General features: G+C 48.5%; 6 protein-coding genes across 6 annotated transcripts; 1 reads left to right on the top strand and 5 right to left on the bottom strand.

Moving 5' to 3' along the window:
• Positions 1 to 37: 37 nt before the first annotated feature.
• EDB91DRAFT_825227 (uncharacterized protein) lies at positions 38 to 3,208 on the bottom strand. Its single transcript, XM_041328523.1, has 21 exons — positions 3,027 to 3,208; positions 2,894 to 2,967; positions 2,811 to 2,836; positions 2,684 to 2,751; positions 2,455 to 2,624; positions 2,347 to 2,399; positions 2,262 to 2,278; positions 2,190 to 2,207; positions 2,121 to 2,144; positions 1,896 to 2,065; positions 1,675 to 1,847; positions 1,614 to 1,621; positions 1,475 to 1,566; positions 1,187 to 1,422; positions 1,001 to 1,131; positions 868 to 947; positions 802 to 817; positions 668 to 748; positions 404 to 612; positions 335 to 356; positions 38 to 270 (listed from the first exon to the last, which is right to left on the bottom strand). The coding sequence occupies exons 1-21, from the start codon at positions 3,075 to 3,077 to the stop codon at positions 145 to 147; spliced, it is 1,845 nt and encodes a 614-aa protein (XP_041180977.1). The 5' UTR covers positions 3,078 to 3,208; the 3' UTR covers positions 38 to 144.
• Positions 3,209 to 3,340: 132 nt separating this feature from the next.
• Positions 3,341 to 5,046, bottom strand: EDB91DRAFT_1244760 (uncharacterized protein; the record flags this gene model as incomplete). The annotated part of the gene is made up of 7 exons (XM_041322454.1): positions 3,341 to 3,617; positions 3,672 to 3,871; positions 3,923 to 3,982; positions 4,036 to 4,418; positions 4,474 to 4,699; positions 4,758 to 4,883; positions 4,945 to 5,046. 7 exons carry the CDS (start codon positions 5,044 to 5,046, stop codon positions 3,341 to 3,343), a joined length of 1,374 nt encoding a protein of 457 aa, XP_041180976.1.
• Positions 5,047 to 5,776: 730 nt separating this feature from the next.
• EDB91DRAFT_1111661 (uncharacterized protein) lies at positions 5,777 to 9,363 on the bottom strand. Its single transcript, XM_041317766.1, has 12 exons — positions 8,911 to 9,363; positions 8,428 to 8,788; positions 8,209 to 8,373; positions 8,037 to 8,151; positions 7,922 to 7,982; positions 7,568 to 7,874; positions 7,279 to 7,508; positions 7,109 to 7,232; positions 6,882 to 7,049; positions 6,642 to 6,827; positions 6,100 to 6,580; positions 5,777 to 6,047 (listed from the first exon to the last, which is right to left on the bottom strand). Exons 1-12 carry the CDS (start codon positions 9,204 to 9,206, stop codon positions 6,007 to 6,009), a joined length of 2,535 nt encoding a protein of 844 aa, XP_041180975.1. The 5' UTR covers positions 9,207 to 9,363; the 3' UTR covers positions 5,777 to 6,006.
• Positions 9,364 to 10,024: 661 nt separating this feature from the next.
• On the bottom strand, positions 10,025 to 11,716 carry EDB91DRAFT_825713 (IPP transferase-domain-containing protein). The gene is made up of 6 exons (XM_041328525.1): positions 11,377 to 11,716; positions 10,942 to 11,324; positions 10,616 to 10,893; positions 10,356 to 10,568; positions 10,243 to 10,299; positions 10,025 to 10,195 (listed from the first exon to the last, which is right to left on the bottom strand). Exons 1-6 carry the CDS (start codon positions 11,659 to 11,661, stop codon positions 10,056 to 10,058), a joined length of 1,356 nt encoding a protein of 451 aa, XP_041180974.1. The 5' UTR covers positions 11,662 to 11,716; the 3' UTR covers positions 10,025 to 10,055.
• A 75-nt stretch (positions 11,717 to 11,791) lies between these two features.
• EDB91DRAFT_1111655 (ribosomal protein L15) lies at positions 11,792 to 12,828 on the top strand. Its single transcript, XM_041317765.1, has 5 exons — positions 11,792 to 11,908; positions 11,960 to 12,123; positions 12,175 to 12,334; positions 12,385 to 12,571; positions 12,622 to 12,828. Exons 1-5 carry the CDS (start codon positions 11,831 to 11,833, stop codon positions 12,771 to 12,773), a joined length of 741 nt encoding a protein of 246 aa, XP_041180973.1. The 5' UTR covers positions 11,792 to 11,830; the 3' UTR covers positions 12,774 to 12,828.
• On the bottom strand, positions 12,788 to 13,859 carry EDB91DRAFT_1218263 (PRP38 family-domain-containing protein; the record flags this gene model as incomplete). Its single annotated transcript, XM_041320863.1, has 5 exons — positions 13,738 to 13,859; positions 13,615 to 13,690; positions 13,408 to 13,564; positions 13,241 to 13,356; positions 12,788 to 13,191 (listed from the first exon to the last, which is right to left on the bottom strand). Exons 1-5 carry the CDS (start codon positions 13,789 to 13,791, stop codon positions 12,788 to 12,790), a joined length of 807 nt encoding a protein of 268 aa, XP_041180972.1. The 5' UTR covers positions 13,792 to 13,859.
• Between the last annotated feature and the right edge of the window lie 1,664 nt (positions 13,860 to 15,523).

The following is a 15,523-nucleotide window of genomic DNA, read 5'->3' as shown; positions in this document are numbered from 1 at the left end:
TGATTGCACACAAGAGAAGTTTGTTTGCAAGAAAGAATCGACTTGCCAATCAATCGGGCGGATTTGTGCCAGTCATATTACAACTTGTCTACGCGGTGAGCTTTGTGGCTACAATACAGAATCATGCGAAGGTTCGCAATATAATCATGGACGACCTAATCCATTCTCGGCTGCATTCATCCAATCTTCTGCTAGGTCGTCCACTACACGACCAAGTAAACTGTGCACAGCTTGGCGGTTGCTGCCACTGCCCTCGAGGTAGTATTTGATCTAGGTAAATCAGTATGGGGAAGCTCAGACACATCACAATATGAAGACACCTGAGGGCGCTTACCTTTGGCTCTGTCCCACTTGTCCTGTGCAGAACATAAATATCGTACATTTGCAATTACAGTCAACTCACCTAATTGTCAAAACGATTCGAGAGTCGTCTGTGCCCGCTGAATCGGAGAATGCTCTGAACTGGATCATGTGCCCTAAGGACAGCGGTAGTTTGGGTTGATAAGTAGGCGCGTTCGTGCTATCGTAGCCATGCCCTTCCGTTAGATCGACTACGCTCTGGATCCGCAACCCCCCAATCGAGGATGGATAAGATCGTCCTTGAGATGAGCCCTGTCAAATAATGGTGTTTATTCCTTGCCATTCTGATCATGCTGGAGCATAATACCATAACATCCGAAGAGCGAATCTTCCTAAAAATTGTCTCGGTGACAAGAGGGTCAGTGCAGATGAAATAGCTGTTGCTCGTCTTTCCGGACTGCGTGAGATGATACTACGGTGATGAAAATTTTGTATACGAACCTCGAAATATCCATATCTTGATTTGCGAATAAACTCGTGACCACGACAATGAAGAGGACGGCTCACCTTCGATAGAGTTCTTGTAAATGTACGGTTACTGTTGTGCCTCGCGCGCGCAAGCTTGCAGCAAGTTGTGCGAATACCATCTGGACGGTCTGAGTGAGATAGGTGAAGTGAGACAGCTGCTAGGCCGACTCACAGTTGCGGCCACCCCATCTTTATCTCTGATGTCAGAACCAAACATGTACCCTATGGCTTCTTCATATCCGAACGGTACTTCGTACCCCGCCTTGACGAGATCTAAAGCAGTGTTGCCAATGAACTTGAAGCCTAGTACCGCATGAATCGTGTCCAGCGCCTCGCAGAAGACCCATGCAGTGCTCACCTGTGAGACAATCGACAAAGCGAAACCCTTCGGTTTGCGCTATGGCTTCAATCATCTTGGAGCTGACTGTCGAAGCGACCATGGCCAACTTGCCTAAAGGTAATTTCAGGCAGGCACGCAAGGGAATGTCCCCGTGCTTACCTATGGGCTTTCCGGAAGTCTTGTAGGTCTCAAACACATGATAGGCAAATAACGTGCCAAGTTGATCGCCAGTGAATGTTACCCACTTTCCATCACTGTATATCGATCTCATATGAAGTCGGCCAGTAGAAAAAGTCTGATGCATACCAGTTTTCAGCCGCAGAGAAGCGATCAGCGTCCGGATCCTGTGCAAGGACGTACGATGCTCCTTTGGCGTTCGCCGTAGTTATTGCTAGATCCTGAATACACTTCAGCTGGTGTTTCGAATATACAAAATCGAACGCACGAGTGCGCCTGCAAGTTTGATCGTTAGGGCTATAATAAGTGGAAATGGAGGGAGTCGTTACCCTTTTCTTCAGGGTTTGGGAACTTCACCGTTGGAAATTCTGGGTCTGGATGCTGCTGTTCTTTCACAGGCGTAAAAGGCGGAAATCCGGCAATCTCGAAGGCTTTAGATGCAAATGGACCCCCAACGCCATGCATGGATGTGTTGACAAAAGCCACTGAACCTCCGCTGAATCTGGTAATTCAGTAGGGTCAGAATGGCGGATGGTAACTAAGAACTTACGATAACGCCGCTGTGCGCAGATGACTGAGAGAAACGAAGTACCCTCTTTTCATCTCCTCCGTACAATCGATGCACATGCCGGATTCAACTATTTGTGAAGCATCATGCACTCTGGGCTCCAGATTTTGCAGAATGGACTGTGCGATTCCGACGTCATGCGGCCCTATGATCTAAAGAGCAAAACACTCAGTGCCAAAGGATCGAAATATAAGCCGCGTGGATTACTTGAACGGCATTTTCCCAATAAACCTATTCAATGATCAGATGCGATGAGAGTTGTAATTGCAGTCGAACCTTGTAGCCATTATCTTGCTATAGGAGAACTTTGTAAGTTATGGACTCCAAACACATATCGGTCTATCTGACCTTGGGGTTGTGGCTTGCTACATAGAACGGGGGTCAGCTCGGAGGCGTGCGATTGTGTAGACAAAATATACCAAGTGCAACGTACCTGTGATCATGACTCCACAGGCCGCGTTGAGCGCTTTTACGGAAAATGGAACCCTTCAAGCAGCCTTGATCTATATCAGAAGCGACCACAGAAGTGTTACTGACATACAAAGGAGTGTGTACAAGCCCTTTGTGCAGATAAACCTTGACATCGTTGGCTATGAAAGCAGCCGCAGTAAGCTGGGCCCATTTCTCCGAGTTATGCCGGTGATCGTGTCCTACGACTACTCCACGGGTAGCAGCATTCTTGACGTGCTCGAGGACGTACGCGCACAAGCCCTGTCGCTCGGGTTTAGCTACGTCATATGCTTGACGATCTAGGTGTCCGATTGACCCACCTGGGATGCCTGGATCACAATCAGGTCATTCATGCGAGACCATCCGGCCTCCATCTTTCCCCTCAGACCTTTGGAAAATAAGGTCTTAGTGTGTCAGACTGAGCTAACACATGATGAACATCCACACCTGCAGTACCGAATTCTATGCGTGTCCTGTGCACATCTCATACTGAGCATGTCTTGGCCGGGACCGTGATGCTGGCAACACACCTCATACGTCTCTCCAACTCGTCGATGGCATTATTATGCCACAGCTGTTCCACATCCTTTCTTGTGGATTCATTCTAGAGAAACTGTGAGCAACATCCAAAGGAGCAGCCTCTAGCACATCACGAGCACGCACAGGATCAAGGCGAAGCCATTCCTTGACAAGATCTTCCAAAGGTGTATCCATCACAATAGTTGATAAGATCTTATCTACAGTCGGTTGGTTGTGTGTATCGGAATATTGGACAAATTTAGATGGAGAATGTTAATGGATGTACAATGGGCAGCATGACACTAGCTAGTACTTATTGGAACCAACTATTGAAACATTGAATTTTAAACACAAAAAGGACATCTCTCGGGCGGTATATATGTGCAGACTGCGGCCAAATGTATAGGTACTGCAATGAACAAGCGTCGTCAGATAGCGCGTAAGGATATGCGTAATATTCATAACTCCTGGGCACCGGCATCTATTTCCAGTTCGGTGTCCGATGGTGGCGAATAAAGGATAGTCTCAAAATCAAACGCTAGGCGGTCTAACAGCTTAGACTTCATTTCTCTCGGAACGCCCATAGATATGTCTACCGACCCTTTTCGAGGTCGCCAAGTGCCATCATATAGCGTAGGGTTCGTTTTGAAGGGTCGAAGATAGAATTTCGAGCTCCCAGTTGTGAAAAAACTGGAAGAATCAGGAAACCCAAAGTGAGCATCACACCAGTCAATCCTGCCAATTGAACGATCAGAAAGTCTTTAGGAAGAAAATCAGGACGACTTATACGCGACATTAGAATTGACCATCACCACGTCAGGGCGCGAAGCAAAGAAGAAAGATTTCCCAGCATTGACAGTCATTAGCATGAGGTCGCTGGCCACAGTCATCCACTCCTCAAGGAACATCCGGTCACGGCACCGAACAATCGATTCCCGCACAGCAGTGGCAATACCCCGCATATGAGATGGCAGGGTTCCGGTCGGGATCTGCGGGCGAATGAATAAATACGTATTGCGTGGAATGTTTGAGTCACAGACATTCTGGATAACATTTCCTACAACATTACTTGCGATGTAGTGAGCTTCGACGCGCCGGGACTGCAGGGTCTAGCGATCAGGGCGCTAATTGAAATGTCCACGGAAAGCCTCACATTAGCGGCATTCGTGACCATACGAATGGGCCTAGTCATAGAACGATTCAACAGAGTGACAATATATGCTGTGAGGCAATCGTGCAACGAAAGATAGCCCTCCTCATTGGCACTGAGCATGGAGTGGAGTCCATGGAGATGATATTCATGGAATCTCCATCTTAGATTTCCCAAGTCCTCGCAGGCCTCGGCATACTTGGCCTCGAGTTCATTGAAAGGGTAAGAAACCCATAAATGAGGCATCAGTGAAAGGAAGTCCGAGGACACAGACGGCTGGGGGGTTCGGTACTCGTGTTTGTCGAAAGTTGGAGTAAAGACTGGCTCAACCCCTTGGTAGAACCGGGACAAGGTTTGCATGAATCGACAAAGCGTCACCGCATCTCCTGCCATTTCCAATCTCGCTGAGGAAATACTTTATAAGTCATGCAAAAGACTTACCAAGAGTGTGATGCCAGGATACCCCAAGACATGTCCTATCCTTGAAAGTTGTGACCTTAAAGCGAACCAGGGAGGCACTACCATTAACGACGGCGGCGTCTTGTGGCCGACTGAGCAAGGGGGAAAGGTCATCTTGAATGACCCAGTCTCCTCGAATGATAGAAGTAAATAATTCTTCCCTGCGATCCTCGGCCTCAACGGGTAGGCCGGAATTCGTCAGCTGGATCTAGAATTTCTGACTCTTAGCCTTGTGCAACGGTCATGTATAGCTTCGTAACACTTACAAACCAACGGCCGCTGGTTGTACACAGTTGCCCCGCTGCATGAGGGTACATTTGCAAAGTGCTTGCCAGAGCGTCATGAAAACGCTCCACGACAATGTTCCCATCGAATGCATGAACATTGTCCACCTAGAATGTTTCCCTTATCAGATTACAACGACTGAGAACCAGATTTCTGAATCAAACTTACGAAGTGAAGCCATAAGTCGTATCCCGGAAGACCAACCGACTCGCGACCTGCAAGAACTGTGGGTTGCTTGGGGACAACGTACCGAACAACTGGCAGCGACATTGGCGAGACAACCAACAAACAAAAAGATCAGAGTACTTCAAGTTGGGTTGAATAACAACCCTAGATATAGCACGCTTAACATAACTTGTCGAGAGGGTGCCGACCCGAGCGGTTCCAAAGTCGGACGAAAAGTTCCTCTCTTGTAAAGGGACTATACGTGATTTGAATATCGAAAGGTTGCAGATCCATTGCAGGCTCATCGGCTGAGAAAATCGCGAGAGGCCACGTTATAATTCACTTGATCAACTACCTGCCGAGCCCTCGCAAAGTTGCAGGGCGCGCGTCGGGCGTCATGTACATATGGTGATGACATCACGGCATTGCTCGAAGGATCTTTCAGAGGTGGTGATAGACTTCCGCCCCAGTAATGATCCTACTCAACGATTATCGGGCCTACCCACGATAACTTCCTTGCGGAAACCAAAGCAACAAGTGAAGATGCTGTGACAGCTGTCAATGTGAGTAATTTGCAAAGTAAAGCAAGCGGCACGATAATGGGCCGGGATCGGTGGTGAAGGAATAGACAGCTTGGGTACACTACTGCAGGGTGAAAAATTCGTTCAGCGAGAGTCAGCCTAAGCTCAAGAATGTGTAGACATGTGAGCGACCAAGTAGGGAAACTGTACACCAATGGTCATCAGGCAGTGGGCACTATGTCAAAAAGTATCAGTCTGCTCAAGCCAATAGAGTAAAATTAGGTCACGTCAGAGCGATGAAGAACGATAAAATAATGCAAACCGGGAGGTAACCTCAAATATTGGCTTATCTCATAATTGATTATTTGAAAGGTGAACGGTGCAGACTTCTGATGGCTTGGGTTCCTAACACAGCCAAACAAAAGAACAAGCACGCATTGCCGCTCAGTACAAAATTTATGTTGATGTGACAAGACGTATATAATCATCTACACCCCAGCCTTTTGCGACTGCATGTCAAGGTACGACATGCGGTCCATGGAGCTCATTCACGGACTTTCCTGCCCGACTTGGATGGCTTACGTTCTAGACATCCCTACATTAAAAACCGAGTGGATAACAAGAATGTGAACCTTACTGAGTTTGGTTGGCTCAAATTCGTCACCACCATCAGTTGCAGACGGAGACGTGCCGCTCAAAGAGACAGTAGCAGAGTCAGAAGTCTGTCGTCGTAACGAGCGCTTTGGGCGGGGTTCCTTGGCTCCTGCTGCAGTGCGTACTGGTCCCGTCGCGGGTGGGGCAGCATTCGAATGCACTGCAGCGCTGACAGCACTCAGTCGCGGTAATCGTATCTTCAACGTAGGAGTTGAAGATTGGGAAGACTGGGTGATTGTGACTGAGGCCTTGGGAGTGATAGGTGCATTAACTTTGGGAGGATTGGGGGCGGGCAAGGCTGAAGCACCGTGCAAGTCAGAAGCTTCAGGACCAACAGATCGGACCATAGAACTAGATGCCGGCGTAATGGTCTGGGCGTTCGTCATAGATGCACCCTCATCCTTCGCTGTGTCCGAAGGCCTGGGCTTCCGGCGTTGGCGAGTAGTCCTCGTGGACTTCCCTTGCTACAAAATTCCGGACCGTACCCACGTAAGCAATAAGCCCGAAAAAAAAAACACTACTCACAGCCTCTGGCTGCTTCTCGGGCTTATCAGGCACACGTAAAGTGACTTCCTCCACCTCCTGTTTCACCGCAATTCGCGCCCTCTTGGGCCGCACCGGAGCCGATTGGTCAGCAGGAGATGGTACCGAAGACTTAACACCAGAACCATTCTCTAGCGCAGGGGCAGCGGACTTGGTAGGTGCTTTGCGCTGCAGAGAACTTCTTCAGTGACCCAAAGTCGTTCAGATGATGAGCCGACATGCCTTGTTAGTAGATGCTCTCAAGACCTCCACCTGCGGGGGTAAAGGTATAATAGGCGGTAACTCTGCTTCTGTTTGTGTACTGGAGTCAACAAGTTTCCTTGGGTTGACAATAGGAGTATGTCTCTGTTCTGATTGCTTGTTCAGCATTTGCTGGAAATTGCACAGTGCCTAAAAACAGTATTAAGCCTGAGATGATGTGGCGATGAAAGTGCCCAAACGAATCTTACCTGTGCAGCATGCAACTCGTCCCGCGAGATAAGAGGTCCTTCCGATAATGTGCCGATGTTCTCATCAAAATCATCCAAAGAGCTCAGGGACGTGAGAGGCGAAGACATCGCAGACACCGGTGGCCTATTCCCGCATTAAAGACTGTCACGAATCAACGCCACGCACATACCTTTGATCGAAATGCTGATCTCTACTGAGTTTATTCCAGAAGTCAAGCATGATCACCTTCTCCGGAACTCTATACCTTCGACCATTGATAAGGATTTCATCAAGGACTAACTTCTCTGCTATCGAAGTGCCTTGTGGGTGAACGATATCGATGTTGCCATTGTTAAACTGACGCGGTTTTGTGATGTCTATCATGGACGGATTTTGCTTAGGAACGCGACGCTTAGATTGCTGGATATAGAGAGCACAATGAATTATGAAAGCTTAGCCAAAGGACTGTGAGAACTTACCAAAGCGTGATCTGCATGGTTAGGACACATCCATTTCTTATTGAATGGCGGCATGGTGACGAGAGGCGGGTCGACACAGTCCAAATGCCAGTGGAGACTGCAGTAATCGCAAGATACCATACTTCTCCAAACCTCTGGAGTGGCACTATGGGAGGACGATGTCGACCTCCGGGGACGCTTTGCTGGAGGAGCAGACACATCAACAGCACTGGGAAGAGCAGATGTTCCGCAACGGAAGCAAAGCACAGGGACACCGTTCTTGTCCTTGAGACGGTAAGGTTCGCGTTCCTCGAGCTGACCATGGCGACTATAAACATTGAGCAACGAATGAAGACGTGTGGAATTCACTCTCACTTCAGGCGAGGTTGTTTGATCTCCGAGTTATCAATGTAACACCCATTGGAACCAGTAGCAACTAGTTCATCGACGATGAGACCATTAACATAAAAACGGCCATGAAGTAACACACCATCCTTGAAGAAATTCCTAACATCATCTGGGAGCTGGAATTCTTTTGGAATGTTTGTCTGTGCTTGATGAATGAGGGGTGAAATGAAGGAAGGCGGAGGTTTGAGCGGTGGATGCTATTGTGGCATGGGATGAAGTCCTTATACAAGGTCCACGGAACGGAACAGACACACCTTCCGAATCGTGCAGCTAGGACAATACCACTTCTCTCCGAGTTCCGGCAAGTCGACAGTCTCCATTGGTGGGTCGAGGCACCAGAGATGGAAGGCTCGTGGGCACCCATCGCAATACACCAGAGCTCCCAACGACCGGCAAGATGAGCAGTGATCTTCGTTCAACTAAACGACATGGTAATGAGGGGTATGATCGTAAGTAAAGGACCAAATGCGCACCAGTCCAAGTGAAGGGTCAGGAGAGAGCGAGAATGAGGTCATTGGCTCCTCCTTGATCTTTACAGAGGATTTTTCAGTCTCCTTCCCTTTCCCTTTGTCTTTTCTCGGTCTTCCTCTCCCATTTGATACCAATGGAGGGGGTGGCTGAGGCGGCAAAGGTTCGTCGAGAGCAGGAGCAGAGGTTGCTCGAGAGACTGAAGGCTCGTCAAAGTCAGGGTTTATCGGGAAAGGGTCAGAGTCTGGGACTGGGGGTATACTGGGCTGGCGAGAAGATACCTCAGGGACCATAAGATCCGAGGGTGGAATGGCACTGCTGTTCATGTTGCGAGCAGATGCACGCTGAGCCCTTCCGTTTGCAGTTCTTTTTGAGGGATATGCGGACAGCGACGTGGTAAAATTTGAAGGGGGATGGAGGTGGAGCATTTTTGCAGCACGACGGCGGAGATGATTAGCGTCGCAACAAGGTGGAACACAACGACTTACCCTTTGTCGACCCTAGCACGTTTGCGCCGTTGCCCTTCAGCATCTGTGCCACTGAAGGTGGAGGCCATCAAACCAGAGTAGGTGGAGCCCGGATCAGATGCTGGCAGATACGACACGAAAGCTCCTGGTTTCTTTGGGTCGCGCTTGTGCGCAGCCTGCTGAACAGACAGCAGGGAAGGTGGACCTGGTAAAATTTCAGTTGAAAGAGATGGATCTGAAAGACCCTCGAGATGAGGCGGTTGCACCACCGGTACTCCTGGTAACATATACACCGGAACGTCCGCCATGGAAGTCATGGTTAAAAAGTAAAGAGAAAGTCGGGTTACAGGAGTCCGTCAATGGCCCCGCCTCTGAAAGTGTATTTGAAAGGGAGCAGTTCAGGTAATGAGGGGCGATGGTCACAGCGTTCGCAGAGGATGCTGTTACTGTGGTGGCAAGCGAGACGACAACTACATCGCACCCAACATTTTTCACAAAATTAAGGGCTAGTACAACGTCTGTCTGCTACACAACTACTGCTCATTTCACAATGTTCGCTCATTCAGGCGTGCTTCTTTGGCTTCCATGTACCAGTGACGTGGCTCCAGATAAAACTGAATGTGAAGGTAAGACGGTCCTCGTAGTGATGGTCATGAGTGCCTCAGACGATGTGGGCTGATGTAGGCCATTATGGACGAACCCATGGTATCATAATGACCCTGGCGCACGAGGAAAATTGGCCCGTTAAGAGCCCTCCTCCAAAGTCATTGCGTGGGATAATAAACGAACAGTGACCACCTGTAGTGTAACTGCTCGAGACATGACATGATGAAAGTGGTCCGAAAGCCGCTATTCAAAAAGGGTGAACATCCCAGGCGGGATGACGAACTGTGTGCAAGAAGTAGACCTCGTCTACACGGCAGAACGATGCAGGTCTTGCATATATTCAGCATCCAGTAAAGCGTCAGGAATGCCGCTATGGACTGTAGTGCGGCGGTTGACCGGCTTTCCACATTGTCGCAGTTCTCGACGCAAGTTTTCTATGAGCACGGGAGCGGCAGTGGGCGTCCCATTGAGGGCCATCCTCGACCATAAAGGGCTGTGAAGGATCAAGAGTACACACAGGGCATATGATCTTCTTGCGAGCTCGCAATACTTCTGTAGGACTACCAAGTTGTCGGGTAAGATATCAAGGACGCCAGAATGTGATAGACATACTTCGTAGGTTTGACGTCGATCGTCAGCATCTCCCGTGCCCTTTCAGACAGCGATAGAGAGTCAGGCATTGTCTCGTTGCCAAGGAAAGCTGGCAGAACCGTAAATACAAGCGCGAAGTAAATATAGAGTATATACCTTTCATTATACATTCACTTTGGTTAAGAACATGGGATGTCCACTGGTCACCGAGTTCTGCAGGGAACAAATCACACTGCCTGAAATTAGACATGTAGAACTGGTAAGCTTACCAGTTGCATCGAGAAGGTATAATGGGAGAAGAGGTGCCGCATGTTCCACACTGCTGTTCGTGCTATAGACAGCAGGAAGAAGCTTGTTCCTTAACCACCGTATCTGACGCTTCGCATATTGCCTTGTTCCGCACTTCATTTGCTCCACAGCGGATGCAAAAAGCTTCCGGGAGGGTTCTGGAGAAGCGAGATAATCATGAAACTCTTTGTATCCTAAACATTATAAGTTGGTGTGGGGAAAGGTGATTGACAAAATTCACCGATAGACTGATAGATCCCGAGAGTATAATCAGTCTGCTGCCCAGCTAATTCGTCGGACAGTTCTGTGACGACTGCATCGGGCGATCTGCGTATGTGGGAGGAAGCGACCGATCGTAGTTCTTTGATTTCATCCAACAGCCCTTGCTGAACGAGCATTTTAGTGTGCAGTTGATAGTTCAAGACATTCCTTGCCTTGATCATATCATCTACCCTTGCATCCAAACGCTCATTTAAGACAGAAGGCTCAGCGTAGAGCCAGAAACAAAGAGTTCGATACCTGATATAAAATTAGTGACAAGACTACACCACTGGGAAGAGTGTAAACCTTGGAATCAATGATGTTTGAGACTGCTCAGCAATAATTTCGCTCGGAGTCTTTCCCGTGTCTTTGATTACACGAAGGCTTCCTATGACTTTACGCGTGTCCTTCCAGTGCCATCGCTGCGCAACTGGTTCGTCAAGCGCGGTGAGAAGCTTGTGCAGTAACATGGCATCTTCAGGATGAGATGCTGCAGATGGAGGGTGCTCTGGAAGCGCATTCAACAGCTCAAGAAGGTCGGAAGGTAGATTGGCAACGGACTGTGCGACGGAATCCGACAAAGAATGTGCTGGAGTGGGTAACCGATTGGGAAATATGAGGTGTTGGATCCAATAGGATGTACCGCCGACGATAATCGGAATCTGATCCATACCATGCGTCTCGTCAATCTGACTTCAAACCATTACCAAAGAGACAGGGACGAGAAGAGGAGTTATTTACCGCCTTGATAGCATCTTGGACCCATTGACCCACTACGTACTGCTCCCCAGGTCGTTTGAAGTCCATGAGAAGGTGCTCGACTCCCATTCTTTCTGTGACTGGGACTTTGTTCGTGATTACGTCCATCCCAGTGTATACTTGCATGGAGTCAGCGTTGATGATCCTCGCGCCTTTCCATCGTGCATGTGTTCCTTGAGCAAGTTTCAGCGCCAGCTCGATGGCCAGTTTGGACTTTCCGACGCCAGTAGTCCCGCAAATCGTGATTAGTGGTCTGAGACCTGACATTTCTGGGGAAATTTTCGGATTGAAAGAAGACCGTCGAACGCTCTGTCACTTCAACTTCTGGTCGATGATTCGGACATTTGATAAATGCCATATTAGGCAATTCAGTAATTTCAACCTCCGAACGATTTCGAGAGAGCACAAACTCAGAGTCTTGGTCTACTTTGTAGACATGTCATCCATTCTGCGCTCAAGGGCGGCTCGAATAACTCTATCGAATCTTTCGCCGGCACAAGACTCACAGCACGCGGTTTGTATTGTCCTCGTTTCTGACACCATTTTCTTATGCTTTGTTCATTAGCAAAAACGCCTCGGCAGAGGTCAAGGCTCTGGTCGTGGTGGAACGTCAGGACGAGGTCACAAGGGCCAGAAGGCTCGCGCAGGCAATGGTAAACCTAAAGCTGGATTTGAGGGTGGTCAGACCCCAATTACGAAGAGATTCCCGAAGAAGGGCTTTGTGAATCCGTGAGTGCTGCCTTTCAGCTAGTTCAACATCTATTTGACACCTTCGTCAAGGAACCGGAAGGTATACGCGCCCATCAACCTGGACCGGATACAGCATTGGATAGACCAAGGTCGACTACACTCATCGCCTGAGAACCCTATTACGGCCCGCGATTTGCTGTTAAGCGGATGCATTCACAATGTGCACGATGGAATCAAACTTTTGGGCGACGTATGTCTCTATTCTCAGACGCTCTTCTAGTGCAACTCATGGTCATGTAGAACGCTCCATTTTTGAAAACACCAATCCACATTACTCCTTCTCGTGCATCCCAAAGTGCCATCAAGGCAGTTGAGTCACTTGGAGGAAGTGTCTTCTGTAAATACTATAACCCGCTGGCTCTTCGTGATTGCGTCAAGAGCCGTGAGGATCGTATTTCAGCAGCACCAACCCGCCGCACGGACATTTGTGAGTCTCTCCCTCTCGACTTTGATTTTTCTGACAGGCATTTCTTAAAGTGTGGTACACTGACTGGCGCAACCGAGGATATCTTTCTCCTCAAGCTCTTGAGAAAAATCCTAAAGTTGAAGAGCGATGGAAGGAATTGTCTAAGCAATTGCTCTCTTTCAAGGATCAGACTTTCGATACTAAGGGCATCAAAAAGATGTAGATGTGCTAGACAGATTATGATACATTCGTGGGCTCGACGTCCATCCTATCTGGAGATATACTTCCACTGCGAGAACGGTCGGGCGAACGAGATGGAGAACGAGAAGGACTCCGTGATAGATATCGTCCGTTATCTGATGGAGAATGACTTCTGCTCCGACTAGCGCTTGGGCTGCGTGACTGGTATGGGCTCTTACTCTTGCTCCTGCTCCGACTTCGACTGCGGCTACGACTTCTGTCACTACCATGATCACTTCTGCCTTCCATGGCGTCAAGCAAGCGGCTCTTCCGAGGACCGATCTCGCCGTTTTCTTCAAGTATTGAGCGCTTGGCTTTGCGTGGAAGGATGATGTCACAAACTCGTTCCTCAGTGAGGAGTGAATGGATGAATTCATCAAAATACGTCAGCGAATACCCTGCTGTCGGGGTGTAAGATGTATACCCAACGAACATGAAAGATCAACGCACCCATGTCCCGGTATCGAAGCTTTCTGTAGTCCTTCATCAACGGTTCAAGAAGCTCGTACACTTCTACTGCACTGAATGTCATTCGTACGTACATGGCGGCCAACGCCCTCATATATCTGAGTTACCTGCGTCAGCAATCAGCAGGTGACACGTATGATAATGCTTACTTGAACTCGTCTGCTTGCAGATATTCTATCAATATCTCCTTTTCCGGTTGAAGCTGCAACAACTTCAAGAGCAAGCACAGGAACTCTGTAGGGCGCTGATTGCCATAAACACCCCCGATGCACCTAAGCGCGATAGCTTGGTCAATAAGTGACTCCGCTACATTAGAAAGGGTGAGCTGGACGTCTCGGAAAGCGCTGAAGACGCACCAGTCAAAGCGAAGCAATGCTCCTTCCAATAATTCGATTCCCATATTCGATTGCGGATGACTGTCTCGACTAGAAACTATACAATTGTCAGCTATCACCACAACGTGTACCGCATTTACTCGCCTGAGGGTTTTGACCATGGATTGCGATTGCACCCTTGACGGTGGTATTAGCCATGATGGTAGTCGCTTGCTAAAGTATGTAACGAGTTTCAATTCCTTGGTTCGCGGGATCTATAAAGTTTGGTACAAAAAGGAAAACATACACTTACGTAATGTCACTTTTGTTTGAATGACGGATGTTCACCTTGTGTCTTCCTCGTGTTTAGTGATCATATCACTCCATTGTTGTTCGACCGTGACGTTCTCTGGCTGCGCATTCACAGATCCTTCCAAGCTGGTGGCCAATTGAAGGATACTTTCAACCCGAGATAGCCGTAAGTCCCTTTTGAGCAGCTGGCTGTGGCCCCTTTGCACCTGATCCAGGACAACGTGTCGTACCCTGGTCGGACCGCATGCGTGACAACCACGAAGAGGTGTCCAATGGGTACTCAATTCACCGCTTAAAAGACCGCGAATAAGGGCAAAGCTTATCTGGTCCTGAATGTTCTCCACCATGTTTTGAACTCAACGATCTTCGACTCCATGATATCACTGCCCGAATGGAGTTTTAGTCTTCAAGATCCATCTGATCGGACATTGGACCTTTTCGAGTACTTTCCTACCGCTGCTATGGACCAGCGATGTCCGGTAGATATCTCGATTCTCCTGCTCAAGCGCTCGTTCACCCAATCACTAGTAGTTACTACCACTTTCAACCAGGTTCCGAAACATATTTTTTTCATCGATTGTGTCACAGCTACCCGCAACCATACGTTCATTAATCTCCGTTCTACGATCCTTGATACGGAAACTGTGCCACAATCTAGAAGGTCAAGAAGATTATACTTCGCGAGTCACTTCGTGGTTGGCAGGATAGCACCTGATAGCGGCCCCTCCAGTAAAGGTGCCATCTTCGCGTATAAATTGACAATATAGTCTCTTTTGATTTCTGCATTCCTTGGCTGACTGTAAACATGGACGTCAAACAGTTGACCATCTCTACAATAGCATCATATTCGATTGTTTCCCCCCACTCGGGTGATGACGTTGGATCCCCTCACACTAATCCGGAGGAAAGAGAGCAAATTCTAAACTAGTCAGTAATTCTTACGCGGCGCGCTGCTGTTCTGATTTTTTTTCTTAGTGCCAGCTTCGAGATCGCTACAGCTCTCGATCCATCACACTTCTGTCGAGTTACGACTGCACTAGCGTATAACGATATCTTTTGTAATATGCCGAATCTGATCGCGTCAATTCACCAGGCATAGAAGAACTCCTGATCCAAGCGCTGCGCACTGCGGCCGTGCTGCTGTGAGTTCTGTAAACACTTCCTTCGGTGCATGACCTATACTCTTGCTATGATTTAGGAACCTGAAAGCCGACGGGCGCTACATGTCACTCGAGAGGAAGTTCTTGGGTATCCTTGCACCCCGTCAATAGACCCAATTGCTCAACAGGCTATCGCGATGCCCTGCACTGATCCAACCTTCCATCTTGTGTTGGATTTCGGTGTGTCAACAATGCTACGAGATCGTTGCGGGTGGTCACAGGCTACTGGTCCCTGCAATGCTGCCGTGTCTGTCGACACCCTTGTCGCTCATATACGCAAGCATGTTAAAGGAGCCTCGCATCGCCGAGTTTACTGTTCCTGGAATGGATGTGGCAAGTTCATGAGGAGAGATTGTCTTGTCCGCCACGTACGCGAAATGCATCTGCATAACAAACGCCGCTATCAATAAACCTTCCCTGTGACTCGACTTACTCACATTTGTATTATCGAAACCCTTAACTGACATGTCGTGACCACC

The sequence above is a fragment of the Suillus paluster genome, assembly GCF_016628075.1.
Source record: "Suillus paluster strain FC165 chromosome Unknown EDB91scaffold_8, whole genome shotgun sequence".
Lineage (NCBI taxonomy): Eukaryota > Fungi > Basidiomycota > Agaricomycetes > Boletales > Suillaceae > Suillus > Suillus paluster.
This window is presented reverse-complemented; position numbering and strand designations above follow the sequence as displayed.